This window comes from Pezoporus occidentalis, unplaced genomic scaffold, assembly GCF_034315485.1.
Source record: "Pezoporus occidentalis ecotype Australia unplaced genomic scaffold, CSIRO_AGI_Poc_V1 ctg159, whole genome shotgun sequence".
Classification (NCBI taxonomy): Eukaryota; Metazoa; Chordata; class Aves; order Psittaciformes; family Psittacidae; genus Pezoporus; species Pezoporus occidentalis.
Window position 1 is genome coordinate 2781227 of NW_026913415.1, and position 19952 is coordinate 2801178.

General features: G+C 41.2%; 2 protein-coding genes across 6 annotated transcripts in view; one reads left to right on the forward strand and one right to left on the reverse strand.

The window, feature by feature from the left end:
* The window catches only part of TMEM266 (transmembrane protein 266), an 86854-nt gene extending 79804 nt beyond the window's left edge, over positions 1–7050 (reverse strand). The window contains exon 1 of the mRNA XM_062612244.1: positions 7006–7050. The gene's annotated coding sequence lies outside the window, so the exon portion shown is untranslated. The remainder of the gene's footprint in view (positions 1–7005) is intronic.
* The window catches only part of NRG4 (neuregulin 4), a 49375-nt gene that overhangs the window by 18095 nt on the left and 11328 nt on the right, over positions 1–19952 (forward strand). Inside the window, exons 2-4 of one of the 5 annotated variants that reach the window (XM_062612259.1) lie at positions 12146–12209; positions 12833–12898; positions 17014–17107. In XM_062612259.1, coding sequence (XP_062468243.1) covers positions 12889–12898; positions 17014–17107 — 104 coding nt within the window. In that variant the 5' untranslated portion in view covers positions 12146–12209; positions 12833–12888. Of the gene's footprint in view, positions 1–7363; positions 7667–12145; positions 12210–12832; positions 12899–17013; positions 17108–19952 lie in introns of those variants that run through there. The other 4 variants (XM_062612256.1, XM_062612257.1, XM_062612258.1 and 1 more) reach the window with 4 other exon arrangements.

Consider the following 19952-nt stretch of genomic DNA (forward strand, 5'->3'; position numbering starts at 1 on the left):
CACTACAGGACAAAAGCTTTCTGGAAAGCTATCTAGACTTTTAAATTGACTCCTGCAGGAAAACAGGCATAAAGTCCCAGTGCTTTGTTAAAAGTCTGGCTGCACTTCTGTTCAAAACAAAACAAAATCTTTAGGGAATGCAGTGAACAAACTCTAGCCACCCTCCTCCCCAAGCACAAAACTATTCTTACTAGTCCACAAGCACTTGCATATCACAGTGGGGTCACCACAGCACTGCCCTACATAACAAATACGCAGGTAACCACCTAAAGTGAGGATCCCTGATCTAAACAAGATTGTTTTGTGTAAATTACTTGCTTCTGACTCTCCCATTTTCTGTTTTTATAACCAGCTCCTCCAGTTCAAAAAAAAAACACAGTTTTTTCCATGTGAAAAACATGAAAAGCAAGCTATTGACTGGCAAAGCAGAGAGCATATGAAAGTTACCTGGCAAATGTATCAGACAAATGAAATTTAAAAATTACTTTTGGAGGTACTCATCTTCAGGCAAGATCTCAGAATATTATGGAAAAATGAGGCTCTTCTGATTTCATTGTTAGCAATGTGAAATCTAGTGACAACAAAAAAAGTACACTTGCTCATGCTGGCAAAGGCAGTAAGACTCCTCTGCCACTGTTGATCCTTGAAACATAGGTAACAGAAGGATCTGGATATAGCTAAACCTCAAAGACTTGAATTAACAAAGATTCTTTAAAGGGTCACTTAATCACTCAAATAAATAAACTACTGCTGACCAATGAATTTAGTATCTATGTTACAAGCTTCTGCTAGGATGCAAAAACATCAGCAGAAATTTTTATGGCATTGCCTTTATATCTAATGTTTTCTTAAACATCTATCACCATTCACAATGTTCTCATTAAAATGTATTTAGATTGCAACTCCTCTGGGACAGTCCTGCCTTTTATCCATAGTTGAACAGACTGGGGGTCCCAGTCTTTTTGGCTTTAAATACTAGCATAGCACAAGTAGGTTTTGACTGTAGGAGAAGACTGAAAACATTCGGAAAGCAATCTTTCTATTCATCCTCTGTGCTTAGTTCCCATGTGCAGTTCAGAACAAACACTTCAGCTGTCATTCTATTAGCAATTTTACCTACACAAGTAATTCAAGATGGGGCCAAATTTGTCTGCATAATGATTTCACAGTAAGTGGCAACCAGATGGACAGCACACTACCATATGGTCCCCTCAGCTGAAAGGTGGAAAAGTGAGCAAACAGGAGTCAGAAAAAAAGGAAGGAGAGTGAGGAGACAAATATCTCTGCAGTATGCCCATGAATTCATGCACCACCCTTTCCTACCAGAAGCATACACAAACTTCTCTGTTTTTTAAACTTTAAGACCTGAATTACATGGAAGCAACAGCAATGGTCTCCAGAATAAATCTTGCTAGGCAGGTACGTATCTGTGCAGGATCCAACAGTGCTGCATTCCTAAGAAAAGCCACTGTACAAGCACAGGGAAAAGAACCAGCATCACTATGGCCATAACAAAGTTAAGGGAACAAAGACATGCTTCCCCAGGGTCAGCCTCTCTGGAAGCTGACCCTTCCTTCAGCCTCTCTGGAAGCTGACCCTTTCTTCAGCACAGCACCGAGAACATAGATGTTCAGGAGCTGTGCCCACTCTTCTGCCTCCTCTGAATTCCTTTTTGCCCAAAGACAACACGTGTCAAAAACTTTTAAGTAAACTTTCATGCTACCCAAGCCTTGCATTGCTCTTTCAGTTGGAGCAGACAACCTGACCATATTACAATGCCTCCAAGGAGTACCTGCCCTTTTGAGCTGGTCCTAAAAATAACACCTTTCAAAGTTAAACATATCTATTTAACTACATTACTGCTGCCTCCTCAGAAATCTCTTCTTAACACAAAACACAAGAAAAAAAAAAACAACAACAACCACCCCAACCCCACAAAGTACAGAACCCAAAATGAAGCTTTCAGCTGGAGGCAGCAGCTGGTAACAGAAGAAGAAAAGCAGTAAATATGTGCAAGAAAAGCCTTTGAGGTTGCTTTCTGAGACACTTGCGCAAATTAATATATAAGCCTTGACCCACATCTCACCTTACTGTTAAAAAGTTGTTTTCAAAGCTGTCTAATTTTATCACTCCAGATAAGGATGTAATTATTTACTAGATTGGGGTTGGAAAATCCAGGCAGCTATTACATACAGGGAAAAATTACGGACTGCTTGCTAGCTGAGACACACCACATGCATCATGTTTGCATCCTGGATGTTTGTTAACTTTAGTTATTATCTAACTCACTTAAAGAACAGCTTTCTTTAAATCTGTACCACTGCCTAAATTGCCTGGTAGTCTATAATTCCATAATGAATTATTTGATAGATTTGAACAAAAGTACTTAAGGCAAAATAATAAAATAATTGCAAAAGCCTCACCAACTTCAATAAAATTTGTATCTTCCTATTTCTATGTATGATTTTTCAGGCACCCTTAAATATCAGACAGGTAACACTTTCCACTACAAAGACTTCTGCAACTTTTTTGAGAAGCTCTGGCACTTGCCTCATTTGCAGGCAGCCTTTGAAGTTCCCTGAAGAGCAGAGATGCTCTTTGTCTCATGGCAATCCATTCAAGTTAAACTGAACTGCTTTCTTATGCCTGCTTGGATTTTTAAATTCAGTATTTGGTGGCCTCTCAAAACAAAGCCCAACAGTGTAAGAGAGGTGAGCTCCATGTCGACAGCAGCTGGGCAGACTGCATTTCTGACAGCACAGTGGCACGCAGTGTGCTAGGGACCACTTCCAGGTTGCTGAAACAGAACAGCAGAGTGGCCGGGCAGGCAGCAGAAAGGAGGATCAAATGGGTCAGACTTCAGACAAAACACAGACACTTAAGGTCCTTCCTCATTCACCATAAAACAACCTTACCAAGTAAGGCAATTACCTGAATTGAAAATTACTACTGAAGGCTCAGATCCCACTTAATGATTTGTTAAGGTCAACGCCTTCTTATCATATCATTTTACCAAAATAAATAAAAACAAAACAAAAAAAAAGTTATTAAAAAATCACAAGACTGAGAGGTTCCATGTTAAAAACTAATTTGCAAGGTTATTTGGGTTGAAAGTTAAGCTCTTGAAAATTAGGAAACAACATATTTAAAACAGCATATGACTTAAGCTCCATTTGCATTAATCCTCTTTTTAACTGTTAAGATCACATACTATTTTCTCTGCAAATCCTCAGCTCATTCAGTGGACAAGGTGGCTCACAACACAGAACTCTATCTGCGTGACCCTAAATCAGATAATTTGCACCTTACAGGTCTGACTTTGCAATCAAAGTAGTTGAACATATATTTTTAAGCATGGTTTCATTTGTGTCTAATGCAATAGATGCACATGGCGCTCCACGTGATGCAAGGAAAAGTACAGTAATTGCCACCAAAAAAAAAAAAACAAAAAACTTACAACTGAAATCAAAGCAACACTGAACCCTAGACAAAGTAAAATGAAAGTGAGACAGAGGGAGAAACTCTTTATGATGAAAATACTGATTAAAGCAAGAAAAAAGCCAATATTGCCTTTAATAATGCTTAATGACAAAAGTACCAGTAAAAAACCTCCATTGCTACTCGAGTTTACAAAAGGCTCTCTTTCATTATACTCATGCAAAACCAGCGATTCCAACAGGATTATGTGGATGTAACAGAGCTCACTGTGATCTTATAACTAAATTAAGAATTAAACCCTAATACATCACTCTTGTCAAATCCTAAGCCAAACAAATAGATGGACTGAAACATGACAGAGAGACTGGACTAAACCTTCCACCACCTTTCCCCCAGCCTCTGCCCCCAGTACATCATCCACAAATTTGGTGGAAAACAGATTCAAAAAGCTTGGGTAGGAGCCTTTAGAGCCAAAGAAAGCACAAGGGCCAAGTTCTACCCCACAGTGATAACAAACCAACTTCTCTTTTTTTTTTTCTTACTTTTCTCTTGAAGATGGAATTTCACTCAGCATGTTCATGTCCACCTACACTACAAAAATACTCCTGAAAATATTGACAGTTTGGATAATTTTTTTTTTTTCCCCAAGTCAAAAAATCCCAAACTCCCCGTTTTCCAACACCACAGATTTCAGGCTTAGAGCATGGCAAACGGGTTCCAGTACCTCACAGTATCAGGCTAGAAATAGCAAGGAGAGGAAAAGGAGAAATCAAATCACCGTCTTCCCCTCATGTACTAACTAGCAATGAAGATTCTGCAAATAGCACTTAGTTGACACTTTTGATGATAACACCAGGCAGAAAGGACTCCGGCTCTCCCCCATGTCAATATTGCTCTGCAGTGTTCGCAATGATACAGGATTTGTATCTGTTAAGTAATCCATTGTCCAGGAAGCAGATGAGTTGAGCACCACGATATTGACAAAACCCCATATTTATTGCACTGAGAGTATGCAGACAGTCTTATACTAATGTAAGACAATGCAGTTAATTGTTCTATTGCCAGGTAATGCAACTAATTTAAATGAATATCAGTAATATATTACAGGTGAATTTCAGTCCTATCAGGACCTCATGAGGCCATGCAGATTCTCCTCCTAACTTGGATGTAATCCCATGTTACACTGAAACCATACTCTTGACGATGCTTGAGGTTTTGCTAGTTCTGTCCCTCCATGCTAAAAGTAATCTGTGATGCAACATTACTGCAGAGTCAGAAACTGCAGCGTACAGACCATCAGAAACAAAAGAGCAAACTGCCAGGTAGCCAGGTTTCAGGGAGTCACCACTGATCCCAACTGGACTAAAAGCACAACAGTACCCAAGGCCAGGAGAAGGAAAGTACAAGGAGCAGTACGTATCTTTTACAGGGCACCTTCAGAACTGTAATCTCGGATACACCTAACTAAGCTTTGGGAACAGACACTGTGACAGGGAAAACAGCTACACTGCGCATTATGTTCTGCATTTATGCTGTCAGTCACAATCTGAAAATACTTCAGCTGAGTAGCAGGCTTGCCCCAGTACTGGCACTGCAAGCATACACAGCTCACATCTTAATTTTCTTACTGACCTTTTCATAAACTGGTTGGCATTAAGGGCTTCACCTCACCTACTGCTCCAGTTCTGAAGCTAGAATAGCTGATGTGTACTCTCACTACATGTTCTCTTTGCCCATCACTGTCTCTAGCTAACCACATCTAACCTTTTGTTAGAGCTTGCACCTCTTTTCACCCTTCACCTTGCACTAAACAGAGGCAAGTCAATTTTGCAATCCAAGGGATTGCATCAGGACAGAGCTGCAAAAACTCCATTCAGAAACATCCAGGAATGAGTATGTGTATGAACTGTTTCAGGAGAGCAGGCTCTACTCACAGTCACTTTAGCTGGGTGTAAGCATACTCTCCACAGTGTTTAGGAACCATAACACGTTTGAAGCAGTACACACTTGCTTCTTACTCTGCATCCTCTGTAAATAAGAAGTGTTCCTTCCCTTCTCTGCACAGAGTAAACTGCCTCACAATACAGATACTGTTTACGAGATCAAGTGACAGCTTTTCCCATACAAGATAATTGTTGCAGAATGTTAACCACAATATCTTTTTGCAAACCACTTGCATGCTACTATTGTATGGTCAAATTAATAATCCTCCAGTAATATGATCCTGCTATTAATAACCCTTTTACAAGTGTCCTGCAGGAACTTGCAGCATCTTCACGGAGCTACCAGAAAACCGTTCAGTATCCATACAACTCAATCCACAATGCGGTAACAATGTTTTACAGCACATTAAAAACAGACAGGTTGCTTACCCTTCTTTCTTTGTGCAAATTCCAGTAAGAAGTCTTAGGAAAAGCCTAGGATTTCTGACAACTCCATCAGAAAAGAGCAGTTTCTGACTGTGTGCCTCTAACATGCCAGGTGCCCTGCGCACAAATGAGCCTTCTCTGCTACTCACATTCACAGCTGTAAATACCTAACATCATTACTCGTTTCACTCCTTTTATATAAACAATCATCTCCTGCAGCTGTTGCAATGGTGTCAGGTGCATGGTCTATTTAATATAGAGCTTCTAGGTCAGTCTGCTCTCAAACCCACATGCAAGCACCCAGAAATCCTGCTGGAGACGCATTTAGCAGATCCTTTTCCTAACTCGAGCATGTTAGCAAACTTAGTACATGAACATGAGTGGTTTCGATTTCCTTCAGTAAAGTTACCGTGACATGCCACTCTGTCACAGCACATCAACCCTCACAGTCTACAGATTTTTACCTCTATAGATGAAAAAAAGGCCTATTAAGTTTATTACATCTTTATGGAAGGTAAACCCCAGTTAAGAGCAGTCTAAATGGATTTCAACTTCAACCAAGAAACTACTGCTCCTTTTCTTCTTCTCCCAAGCACTGATGCTGCTCTAGACAGAGGGTTTCCAAAAAGAGCCGCAGCATCTCATACGCTTATAGCACTCGGTGAATACGCTGCTCCAGGGGCCGTATCGCAGAGGTAACGCACGTTAGGCGGGTTTTCACGCAGAGATAAGAGAACAAACGCCACTTTTACGCTGAGGCATTACCGGGTTGGTTTGTCCGCGGGGACCCGCAAGCCAGAAACTGACGGATATGGGGTGCTGGGGAGGGGATAACCGGTTTGTGGGGTGAACCCCCCCCCTCACTTCCCCCTGCTTCACCTCAGGGGGTAGCAGCGCACCACAGGCGAGACCTGCCCCGGCGGGAGGCTGCTCCGGGGCCGCTGCAGGCCGGACCGCGGTGAGGGGGGGGGGGGTCTTAGGGCGCCCGGCCGCGGGCCGGCCCGCGGCCGGGCGCCCTAAGACCCCCCCCCCCCTCACCCCGGCCCCACGGCGGGGAGCTTAACGACAAACGGCGCCCACCGACAAACTTTCCCCTTCATGGAGGGGCTGCCAACCCCCGGGGTACCGAGGAAGGATCTCGGCGAGGGGCCGGGGGGGGGGGGGGGGTGGTGTCCCCGGGGCCGCGCACGGTCCATACCTGCTGCCCGCTCCCTCCGGTACCTCACAGCTCCGCTCCGTTCTCCTCTCCGGCGCGGAGGGGGGAGATAAGTGGGGAGGGTTTGTGAGGGGAGGGGGACAAGGTGGGGAGGGGGGGGTGGAAGGAAAGGGGGAATTGCCCGCGCGCGCCCTCCCTTCCTCGCGGGTCGCCTAGGAAACAGCGGCCCGGCTGTTCGGGTCGGGGAGCGCGGCGGGAGGGGGGAGCGCTCTCCCCGCGTCACGTGCGCTTGGCCGAGCCAATCGCAGAGGCGGACGGCGGGTGCTGTAGTACTACGGGGCTAGGGATGGAGAGGGGCGGGGCCTCACACATGGCCACGCCCCCTCCCCTGGTTCTCCCCTCCTCTAGCCTAGAGCAGCCGTGTCGCGATAGCCGCCGGCCCGTCGGGACATGGCCCCGGTGAGCCCCGGTTGTGCCCGCGGGGCTCGGACACAACGGGATCGTTACAGCGGGGCTGTGTCTGGTTTGTGTGGAGCCCGGGGTTACATAAGCGAGCGCGGAGAGCAGAGGCAGGATCGCGGTACGCACATTATAGAGAGCACGGTGAGCCCCGCAGCTTGCCCTCTGCGCGCCTGAGTCGGGTAACACCAGCACAGCGCGGGGCACCCGGCTGCTGCGGTGAGACGGGGGTTAGCAGAACAAGGTAACTCAGTGCGAAATAAAATGCAAAAAAAAAAAAAAAGGAGAAAAAAGAAAGGAAACCAAATCCAACCCCCCCAAACCCCCAGGTTTAAGAACGTGCCCTGAAGGGACAAAATAAACCCTAGAGATTGCAATTCCAGTTTTATCAGCTCCCTCCCATATGCTGAGCTGCTGTGGAACAGCTGGCACTGGCAGCAATCGGTTATCACTGGATAGCCTGCTGGAAGCTCAGTGTTACAAAATCCAAGTCAGCATTATGATGACTGGTGACATTTGCTTTACCATATAAAAGCAAATATGTAAACTCTAATGATATATATATATATCTTTAGTATCTCAAAATTATTTAAGACTACCGGTCTATTTTATTAGTGCTTGTGCTATACTGTCCCCCTGTCTGCCAGTTTGTAAGAGAGATTTTTGAGTTCTGATTTTTTAGCTCTGAAATTACTGACATTTGAGAGCTGACGTTGACGAGCACTGTATCTGCTACTGAGCTGTGAGCAAAAATTACTGAGAGCTCAGTGGCAGATACAGTGAGAACCCACAGTGAGAACTTTCAAGTTGTATTACATCACTTGATAGTTTAGGGATGAAACTTGGAACCAAAAGTGCCACAGAAGAAATCAGTAAGCATACCAATGAAAGAATAGTGCTGTGGGTGGTTTGGGTTTCTTTTCAAGCTTGATAGCAATTTTCTTAACACAAATATCTTCTAAAATTTACCAGTTCCCCCATGTAAGCATGCACAAGCTCGAGACTAGAATCTCTAGCTCAAAATTGGCCAGGTTCAACAGAGCCTTGGGTGACATGGTTTAGTGTGAGGTGTCCCTGCCCATGGCAGGGGGGCTGGAACTAGATGATCTTAAGGTCCTTTCCAACCCTAACTATTCTATGATTCTGTGATGTAGTAGATACACTGGACAGAAGCCTCAACTGAAATGTAGCTTTGCCAGCTTCTGTATGAAAATCTCATACATGACAATGGGAGTTTCAGGTGGGAATTTACAGTTGGTTACAACTACTTACAAAATCTGGAATGGAAAGGTTTCGCTTAAATTTACTGTAATATCACAAACTGTGATTTCAACATTGTGACAACGCTTTTGCAAGCTGTTATAGTACATAATTACTCCTAGATATGTGTCAGTGGATCAAATCAAAATGCAAACCTACATTTCTGGTGTAGGCATGCCTAAGACAAGAGGTCTCAGTTATTTGTTGTCATTTCAGAAAACTGCAATGGAAAGAATTTTGAACAACTGTATTCTAAAACTTTACCTGAGTCACAAACACGCTGAGACTTCTGGCTTGGCATCTGCTTCCACTGCTGTCTTTTATCAGAGTTCACATTCTGGCCATCTCGTCTTGACAGACACTTCCAGTGTGTAAATTCGAGCAGCATGCTGTCCTTGTACAACTTTGGTGTAGTGTCTCATCTCGAATTCTTCCTTACTGAGATCTCCATTTGTTTCAGGGTGTTTGACGGATTTTTTTCTGCCGTCTGATAATTTTCTGTGCTAAAATGAGTTGTGAGGTAAGGATAAGGGTATTAGAAGTTATCGTCTAGATAAGAAAATAAACAGACTCCTTGTAAGAAGACTGCAGGACAGTTCCTCACTCTGGGAAGAAACAGGAGGTATAGACCACTAACTGCTTAGTAGGTATCAAGGACACGTCTTAGAAGGAAATTTGTATTTAATTCATCTACTAAGCAGATAGTGCAAAACCAATGAAGGTTTCCTCTTCATCGTTTTCATGACATAAATATTTGAGCTCACTATTGGGGGAGAATGAGATTTTAGCTCTTTTGGATTTTAACAGAAGACCGTATAATGCAGTAAAATCCCATCCTTGCAGACAGCTGTAAGGTGCAACCTAATCTAAATGAACAAACAATGTATATTTGAAATAGCCATGTGACTGAAATGATCTTTAATTTGGGGGAGAATTTATACAGAGATTAATTTTAAGGAGGTTTGAATAGCAAAGAACCATAAACCAAACCCCAAATCATTACTCAGTGCTTTCTTTTTATCTGCACGTGCTCATGAAGACTTCCAGTTATCTTTTGGGGATACTGCATCTCATAGATGCTTAGAATAGTCAGGCATCAAAACCACAGGAAAATAAGTAGGAATAAGGATTCTGTTTTCAGTATTTTGGGAGTAAAGAACACAGGTTCATTTAAAGACAAATCTAATGACTTCAGAAGATTTGTTTCCAGCCAGCCTCCAGTATGGCCAGATTTTAGCACATATTTCTGCTGAAAAGATGAACCCATTTCAGTTTTGTGTCTAAGTGCTCAATTTGCTCAGAAATCCAATAGCAGCTCTCTGCCCCCCCCCCCCCCAGTGTATTCTTTCCCATAGTGTTTTAGTGCTCACAAAACACGAGGATGTGTGGATTTTCCTTGTGTGGCTCACTTACCTGTGGGTTCTCTGCTGCAGAATAGTAAGCCAGTATTTGTAGCATTCAGTGTGACACACGTATACACACAGAGTTTATGCTTCATTCAACAAAGTACGTGAACATGCTTTAATTTAGTAATTTAGGATATGGCAATTCTAACCATGAGATGTAAATCCTTTCCTGAACTGGAGCCCTTGAATATGAAAATAAAGATGCCTAGGACTTTCACGTGATTGAAGAGGCTGGAATAATAATATTAATATGGATCAGTACACCCAGGTGACAGTTCAGTGTGTAAACTGTAATCCTTCAAACAGTGTTATTACTGAGATCAATTTAGATGACAATGATATGGGGAGAAGGGTAGAACTGACCTGATTTTTTTCAACAAGCCAGCACAGAACAAAATAGGCTATATTATGACTTTCAGATTAAAATACTAATGTAAACTTTCACAAACTCCCAAGTTTCATCCAAGTTAAACAATGAAGGGCATTCATAGAATTGGACTGTTAGTTTCTGCAAGCATAGGGGACAGAATATTCTATGAGACATGGAGTTCATAAAGTGTTAGGGAGCTGCGCAAATGATCCCTTGTGTTTCTAGTACCAGTTCAGCTCAGAGATAGATGTAAGCAAGTTAGAATCATGTTTAGCAACAATTTCTGCTATAGCATTTAATATTCTTTACAATCTATCATCTTGCTTCTCTAATGATATAAAGAGTCCAATTTATTCTTTTTAGGACACTGATACATACTTGAACTTCTGCTCAGAGTGCAAACATCTCAGAGGAAAACCTTTACTTACAAATACATGACTCCCTAATGATCTAGTTTTCAGTCTGAAAAAAAAAAAACCCAAAGCCACAACTATCTATGCTGTCAGCAACACCTCTTCTCAAAGTGATCTTCAGACCCAGGTTGTCAGAACTTAAAGAGCAGAATTTTACATATGCACACACATCCTCTTGGATTGCTTAGGAAGTATTTTCACCCCCTTCCGTCACCACCCCCCATTTCCCTGAATAAAAGGAGGAAACGAACAAGAATGTTTGAAAATTAGCAGTTAGAAGTCTCATAGCCTGCTTCAAACTGTCTTGTTTAGTTCAGCTTATAAGCAATTTGTAGTACACGTAACAATTAGTCCTAGTCCAAACAGCTGATGAGGTGCATACAGCACATCCACGTAACACACCGATGCAGAAGAAAACTGTCAGCTTTCTCTAAGGAATTTTCTGCCGGATAGTTGGATTCAATCATCTCCTGAAAAAGTTCAACTTACACCAGTAGCAGCACCAAGGAGATGGTGGAGATGCATACCGACAATAAGGAAAAGAGAAGGGAGAACTCCTTTTTGCAGTAGCAAAATCAAGTTACTTTGTCTGTTCAAGGACCCATGTCCTAACTAAATCCAGTAAAAGAGCTAGTCTGAAATACAGGTTATACTTACTATTTGTATTTTCTGTTACGAGAGCTACTGGATATTACACAGTTTTGTGGAACATTCCGACAAAAGGGAAAGGAAACTAAAAAGGACTGCTAGCTTCAATAACTAAAAATTTACATTAGATTTTTGACTGCTGCATACTTTTATGATGCAACTTTTACATACTACAGTGTGTGAATGCTTTGAATTCAGCAATAAATTGTAGCACTGGTAACCTTAGAAAAATTTGCAAGTGATTTGTGAGCATAACAGGGTGTTACCCTATGCTGGATTTGGCCTCTGCATGTGTGTTTGTCTCTGTTGTAACCTCACCCACATTGCACTATATGTAAACTTGGAGACTTTTTAACAGCACACAGAGAAAATTCAGCTCTTGGCTGCTAAAAATAACCACTTCCAGGATGAGATTCCTTTGAAAAACAGGGTTTGAGTTCTGAAGTGAATCACATTGGTGTTTCTTTGTGCCACATGCTATGTTAACCGTACTTGGTTGTGTACACAGAGCAAGCAAAGTTGCGTATCTGTGAGACAGCCCAAGAGGACAGCCTCTGGGTGGGGATCCTGCTGTTACAGCCCCGTGTCACAGGGAACTGCCATTTCAGACTTTCTTGTATGGACAGGACACTTGAAGAGCTAGAAAAGCTATGTGAGGTCCCATGAAAAACAGAACTGTCTGCTTATACAGTAAGTACAACTGCATCATACCTTTTGCAGTGGGCCTCCTCAGAAAGTTGCCTTTCTATTACTGAAAGCTAAAGTACAGAGAATTATTTCTCATATAGTTGATGATTTATTTGATCGTTTAATGGAAAAAAAAAATCTTTCTTCCAATATAGGACAATTTGCTTAAACATTTACCCTACGTACACCTTAAAGTATAATTAAGACAAAAAAGAGCAAACATTAAAAAAATAAGATCTATCACATTAGGTTTGTTCAGTAACCTAGTTGGTACGCTAAACCTTGACCATACTTTTGAAGAAATCAGAATATAGCAATGTTAGGTGGTTATAGAGTTGGGATGTCTATAGTATAAGTTTCTTGTTCACAGTGTCAAGTGAAGACTGCTTTCTGCCCAGGCAGCGAGTTTCTATTCCATACTTTTAAAACAATGGTACAAGTCTTGGCCTTGCTGAGTTCTGCTAAATTCCATTAACTGTGAATTAATGGAACTTACGTATAACAGTGTATTACTGTCAAAGTACAACAAATGTCTCAGCAGAAACACTGCATTCCAATGGCTATTTCTTCAAAGAAAAGTCACCTGGGTTAAAAATGATGTGCTAAATGTACATGTTTGTCTTTAGGTGCCGGTTTAGAAGAATAGCCTCTGACCAAGAACCAAAAGTGTTGTCGGAATAATATGCGAACAGGTAATTTCCTGCAAGCCTTCACTTGGATGTGCACCCAGATATAATTAGAACTCTTTAAAACTGCAGTGATTTTGACAGCTGCCATTGGGATTGTCACAACTGCTGTGTAGGGCTGTCATCACTTACTAGTCAGCAAACCAGAGTTCACCAGTCAGTGGTACAAATTCTGCAAGGTGTTTGCTTTGATCAATGCTACTATTCATGATTGATGAGCATACAGTCCAAAGTTGCTTATAAGTGAGGAAGCATTCGCCAGCCCCTTTATCTTCTGTCAACATTTCCCACTCCTCCCCCTTCCCTTTTGGAAAGCAGCAGACTTCAGGATTAGACAGTCTGTAGTATTTTAGCCTCTGGACTAGGCAAGACAGCTGGGTCAACACGTGCATTACCAAGGCTGGCTTGGTTCTTTGGGGGTTAAGGTGGTGTCGAGCCTTTATTTGTCTTTCTTTTTAATAGATAGGACAGTCGGGTTACAAAAGTTTAAACGCAAACAGACAAGATAGCTTAGAGACAGGCTCTAGAGCAGTGTTCAAAAGAATAATGGAGACTCAGTGTATTTAAAGGCTGCTGTTACCTCTGCCAGTTTTAAGTATTCACAGTCTAGTGTTAGAAAGAACAATCTTGTTTCATTCTTCTTCACTTCTCCTGCCACCAAACCCCTACCTTTTTGCAAAGTAACTTTGGTGCCCTGCTTCTCATTATTTTCTCTCTCACATAAGAGGACATATAAAAATACATACATACGCACTACATAGAATATATAGAGTTGATAACGTTTCTACAGTTGTATTAATTGAAAAGCTATATCTTTTTTAGTTTTTTGTGTAATTGCCCATCATCACTTGACTTATTAAAACGTTTCTATCTTGATTAGGTAGCCTGAATGTAGTACACAGTTCACCTTCAAAGCATACAATTTGCATTTTTAGATTAATATAATGTATTGTCTTACCTAATAAAGAATCTTAACACATTCACTGACATTCATGTCACTGGGTTTTGGCTTGTACTGAACCCTTCTGATTCTCCAGTGTACTCTTCTGCATCACTGACTGTAAATTCAAAGGGAAAACTGTTGCTTTCATGCTTTCTTGTCTATAAATAGAGCTGTAGCTTTCAAATCTGATCCAGACTACCACATTTCAGTCAAATGGGTATGGATACAATAATTTATATTTTTTATTGTATCAAAACCCACTACTACCAGTAATTAATATTTTCTTATATTGTTGGAGTGTCCCCAGTTTTCTTTTATTCTCTTTCAGATTTCTCTCATCTACTTTATACTGGCATTTTCAATAAGTAGTAACAAAGTATTAATATAAAAAATAGAACTAATGAAAAGCACAACTGGATGGAAAATGGGGCACCTGATCTGCACAGACAGTTCTTCAAATATCTCATTACTGGTAAAATTAGGGTTACAATTTTTCCCTTAGCACTGGAAAGAAGTCTAGCTCTAGAAAGAAATAGCCTGTAGAGAAATTGTCTGCAATTACAATCAGAAGGGTTTTGAAGGCTTCCTAGGCACTTTTTGTTCTCTCTCTCCACTCCTCTCACTTTTCTCTAATAGGCCTAAGGCAGAGTGCCTGAGGTATTCTGCCAGAACAGAAACGTCTGGTTGGGCTGCAGGGCTGGTCCTTAATACACAGCTCACAGCAGAACAGTGAGAGAATCATTCTCCCAAATGTTCTGGGACCTGAATGACTTGAGGCATTTAGTTTTCTTCAGTACTACACCACTATGCCAGAATGAGACAGGCCTATTTCTGCATAAAGATGGAGAAATAGAACTAAGGCAGGATTTTAAGGAGGTTAACAAGTTCTCATTAATTCTCATGAGAATTTCTCTGAAGGCTTTCCACGAGCTGTCTAAAAGGATCTTTCTGTGTTGCATACCTTCCATCAACTCACTTTTCCACCTGGTAGAACTTCAACAACACTTAACTCCCTCAGATGCTTAAAAGAGTTTAGAGGAGGTCAAAGTTCCTTCATTTAAGGAAGGATGTAGCCTTCAGTTGCATTACACTGTCACAGAAGTTCCACTGTTAGGTTTTAATAGACTAAAATAAAACACAGTTCTTGTTTAAAATCCTTCTTGCTTTTTTCTGTTACCTTTTTATTCCTATTGTAGTTATACTGTTATGCATGCAAAAATAAGATAAAAAGTCTTTTGATAGTGACCTTGCAGTAAATTAATTGCCAGTAGACAAGCACAGAAAGCATCAGAGTTAAGATTAATTTCCATTTACCTTCTAACAGGATAGAGCAGAACAGACATTTCTGTTGTGCCGCATCCTGAGCCAATGTAACAAGGTCGAACATGAACAGGAATTCAAGCATGATTCATAGAATCCGTGTTGGAAGGGACCTTAAAGCTCATCCAGTTTCAACCCCCTGCCATGGACAGGGACACCTTCTGCTAGATTAAGTTGCTCAAAGCCCCATCCAGCCTGGTCTTTTCAGCCTTACCTCCCCTCTCCTTCAACTCATTAATTTATCTACACACATGCAAAAAGGTCCAGCTACCATTTGGGTGCTAGCACTTTGATGACGTGACCATGAAACTGAATTCCCATTGAGCTCTGTTGTGTAACTGCCTTCATCTTAAAATAATGTAAGGGTTAAGGATAAAACGATGTAATGTAACTCACCCTTCTATGTCAGATATGCCCTCATACAAATGGAAGGATGTATGAAAAGCCAGGAGAATGGAATTACTAGAGATGGTCTAGAGGACAGCAGGATGCGTGATGGTCTTGTTGCACAGGGTTAGAAGTAGCTCAGCTTTTCTGCCACTCTTAGGAAAGCCAGTTTCTACAAAGCTGTAGAAGCTCCCTCAGGGGTAGAATGCTTTATGGCCACACTCCTCACTTTTTTTCTTCAGGAATACAGGGGAATGAACCCTAACTCTTTTTTCCAAAAGGAAAAATAAGAAAATTAAAATCTTTTTTCCTCTTAAACAACCCTGTATCTTGTACAGAACGTGCCCTCTATACATAAATCGTGAGACAGCAGAATTCTTATTTTCAGAACTTCTGGGAGAAAGAATAGCAAAACCAACACCTGAAGTGTGAGGTAGCACATGATTCTCATACTTGTGATGTCAGAAGACTGCTCTGCTTTTGTTTTGATTGAGGTATTGTGGTTTCCTAAGATTGAAGAAATATGTAAAAATATATATGCATATATAAAAAGTGAGTTACTGATGCATCAAAAATATCATAAATTAATCCAAATTTACAGTCAGGTATTACTTTTAAGCACAAAATGGGCAACTCCTGCTACAAGTGCCAACAGCAGTATCCTGTATTTGGGGTGTTATTAGAATGCCCAATTGTGTTTAACACACCAACAATTCATACAATAAGTTTACTGAGGTAGGAAAAAGCCTTTGTGAGATCTGTGGAAATGACACTGTAACAGGCAGTTTTCTACGTAAGTGACACTTCATAGGCTAGCTCCTCCACTGATGGTGACAAACTGGGGTGGGAAAACCTGCTGGTGTCCTACTGTGCTATGATTCAGCTCTTAACACAGCCTGAAGCAGGCTCAGAGTGCCCTGGTCCACACCTGAGACACTTCTGGGCTTATGTGTACTGACTGATTCTCTCCCAGAAGCTAGTTAAGCTAAAGATAGTTTGTGCCACTGGAACGGAACAAACCTGACTTCCTACGGGTCATGATGTGAATCACTGTAATCAATACAGTTTGTGGTCATGAAAGCCAAAAGTAATGGAGAACCCAAAATTCCCTCTCATTGCAAGAGAAATTTTGCAGGTATTAATAAAATTTAGGTGCTTCATGTCTGATATAGTGATAAATTTATGGGTTTTTTTTTGCATGTCATTACACGAAACAATTCTGCAAGATAGGGAGTGTTAAATGTAGCTGTCCTGGAAGGCAAGACTGATACATTACTTGCTCATAGGGTGGTTTTGTTCATGTGGGAGGGGTTGTTTGGTTTTTCTGGGGGAGGTGGTGTTTTTGTGGGGGTTTCTTGTATCTTTTTAAGGAAGCCACCCTCCCTCCCTAAAAGGCCGATTAACATCTCCTTTCACTGATAAAAATACAGTCTCCAATTTTCTCTGTGTCTGTTTTGGTTTTATTTTTAAGATCATGAAGAACTCTGTGGCACCAGTTATGGAGCTTTTTGTCTAAATGGAGGGATTTGTTATATGATTCCTACTGTACCCAGTCCATTCTGCAGGTCAGTGAAACTAATGTGTGTGTGTTTAAGTATTGGCCAGCAGCTGTCTAAAGACTGTTTCTCCAGTTTGCTTCTCTAAGGAATTATGCTTAAAATGTTATATAAAAGAAAATACCTATTAGTTATGGCTGTTCCATATCCAGTAATTCATGCTCAGATTACTTATCTAGTTTGCAGAGACATGACAATATGAGAACAATAAATGTGTATACTCGGTGTATATTTGTTTGACAGGTGCAACAATACTCAGTTACGTATGCATTCATATGCTCTCTATATTTAGAGCCATATTTCCTCCTCTCATTATAATGCAGAAAGGAACAAAATACCCTTTGCCTCTCGGAGGATAGATTGTAGGAAAGGCATTCAGAGAGGCAAAGCATGTTCCTTGGTTTTCTTTCAGATGAATTACATTGCAGAAATTCTTGTAACATAAAATGGCTTGACCTGAACAAAATGAAGAGGCACACAAAGGAATATTATCTTTCAAGGGGGGTAAAAAAGAATGTTATTCAGGACTTCCTGTGTTCTCCGAATCTCACTGAAATACTCAGAGGGCAGCTTTACAGTGACAGCCAAAGACCACTGGATAAAGAAACATCAAGGCAGCAAATACAGACATTTCTTATACCATTCATTTATGGGACCATTCTTTTTGAACCCATGTAGCACACTGGAAAAGAAGTACTTCCTACTCTCTCAGTCGAGAGAGGTCCTCCTTCCCCTCTACTCTGCCCTGGTGAGACCCCATCTGGAATATTGTGTCCAGTTCTGGGCCCCTCAGTTCAAGAAGGACAGGGAGCTGCTGGAGAGAGTCCAGCGCAGGGCAACCAAGATGATTAAGGGAGTGGAGCATCTCCCTTATGAGGAAAGACTGAGGGAGCTGGGTCTTTATAGTTTAGAGAAGAGGAGACTGAGGGGTGACCTTGTAAGTGTCTATAAATATATAAAGGGGGAGTGTCACGAGGATGGAGCCAGGCTCTACTCAGTGGCAAACAATGATAGGACAAGGGGTAATGGGTGCAAACTGGAACACAAGAGGTTCCACTTAAACTTGAGAAGGAACTTCTTCTCAGTGAGGGTGACGGAACACTGGAACAGGCTGCCCAGGGAGGTTGTGGAGTCTCCTTCCCTGGAGACATTCACAGCCCGCCTGGACACATTCCTGTGTAACGTTATCTAGGTGTTCCTGCTCTGGCAGGGGGATTGGACTAGATGATCTTTTGAGGTCCCTTCCAATCTCCAGCATACTGTGATACTGTGATACTGTGTGATCTTGCACATGGATACATTTCCTGCACATATACAACCCTATCCTTTTACTTTCTCATTTCCCAACACATAAGAAGATGCTAAATCAAACTGTAATTTTTCACGGTTCTGCATTTCCTAATTCTGAGTTACCATTCCTCAGAACAAATTATGGTTAATTTAATGGGTTTACTTAACATAATAACAGGCATTCAGACATGTATTACATACACTAAGGATATTACCTTTTCTTCTTCTGTGGTAACTGCTGCTCCCTCGTCAATCTTGAGCTATAACTAACGATAATTGGATCAAACAGTTGAAGGAGGAAACAAAAATCTTTTCTAAGATGCCTAATCTTAAAGTATTTCTTTCTTTTGTTTGGGACAGTTCAATGTAAACGTTTAAACTCAAGCCTGTAAACTCATCTGGTAAATGAGAGAGAAGAGGCAATTTTGTGGTAAATGCTCAGTGAAAGATACACACAGCGCACTACTGGCATTAGGCATGTTGTCCAATGCCACACAGTGAATCAGATCCAGAAGTGAGGGTAAAGCTCAGAAGTGCTGTATGATGATGATGATTTATTCTAACTGCTAAACCTTGCAAGCTTATGCAATGTAAAATGAATACCACACCCACAAAAAGTAAAACATTGACATTTGCATGTTCTTTGTCCTAGAAGGAATCCCATATTACAACATTAACATACTTAGGTGAAAACGCAATGGTTAGACTGAACAGCATCAGTTACACAATTTCAAAGCACCCTCTCAACCGTTGCTAGACAGTGTTATGAGGAAGGTGTGTTTGATGCAGTGACTGTAAATATGAGGTAACAAATACTCAGAACAATACATTCTTCAGGAGCACAAGCTAGTCACTAGGGATAATTTCCACTTTAAAAGGGCTCCAAATGAAGAAATCTGTAATTCAGGTACCAGAGGATTTTATAATCTGCTGAAGCAGAAAAGCAACATCCTCAGAGCACTTCTGTTATACTCAGGCAATCTTACTGCATTTAAATTGCCAAGTATTTTTCTTCTGTATCTAGTGGTTGATTCTGAAGTTATATGGGTTTAAATAGCAGCGTTCTATTTAAGCATGTCCTCATTCTAAGCATGTTCCTTAATCAGTCAGAGAAGGCTAATTATAGATGAGAAAGGTTTTGTTTACACACAGATATCTTGGTAATCAGCAGTGATGTGAATAGAAACAACAGAAAAAATGCATCTCTATTCAGCAGAATTCAGAGAAATATTTGGTGCTTTGGAACTTCAAGGCTGGCATCATCCTGTGGTTGTGCAAAGTTTCCTTGATGCAGGCTTCTGCCAAATACCCCCTAAAGCTTCCAAGTGTCCTCAGATGCTCATCTCCCATCAATGGAAAAACTGGGTCACTTTTGGAATCAAAGGCTGAATGGTCATTAGTACAGAATTGATTAATGGGGGGAATGGAGCAAGAACAGACTAACAAACTGTAAGAACACCTTAAAACACATTTACCTTGACATGCTCCTTGTTTACACAAATGAGTTGGGCTGAACACAGTTAGCCCAGATTACTTGATGTGACATCATTGCAAGTAATTTCGC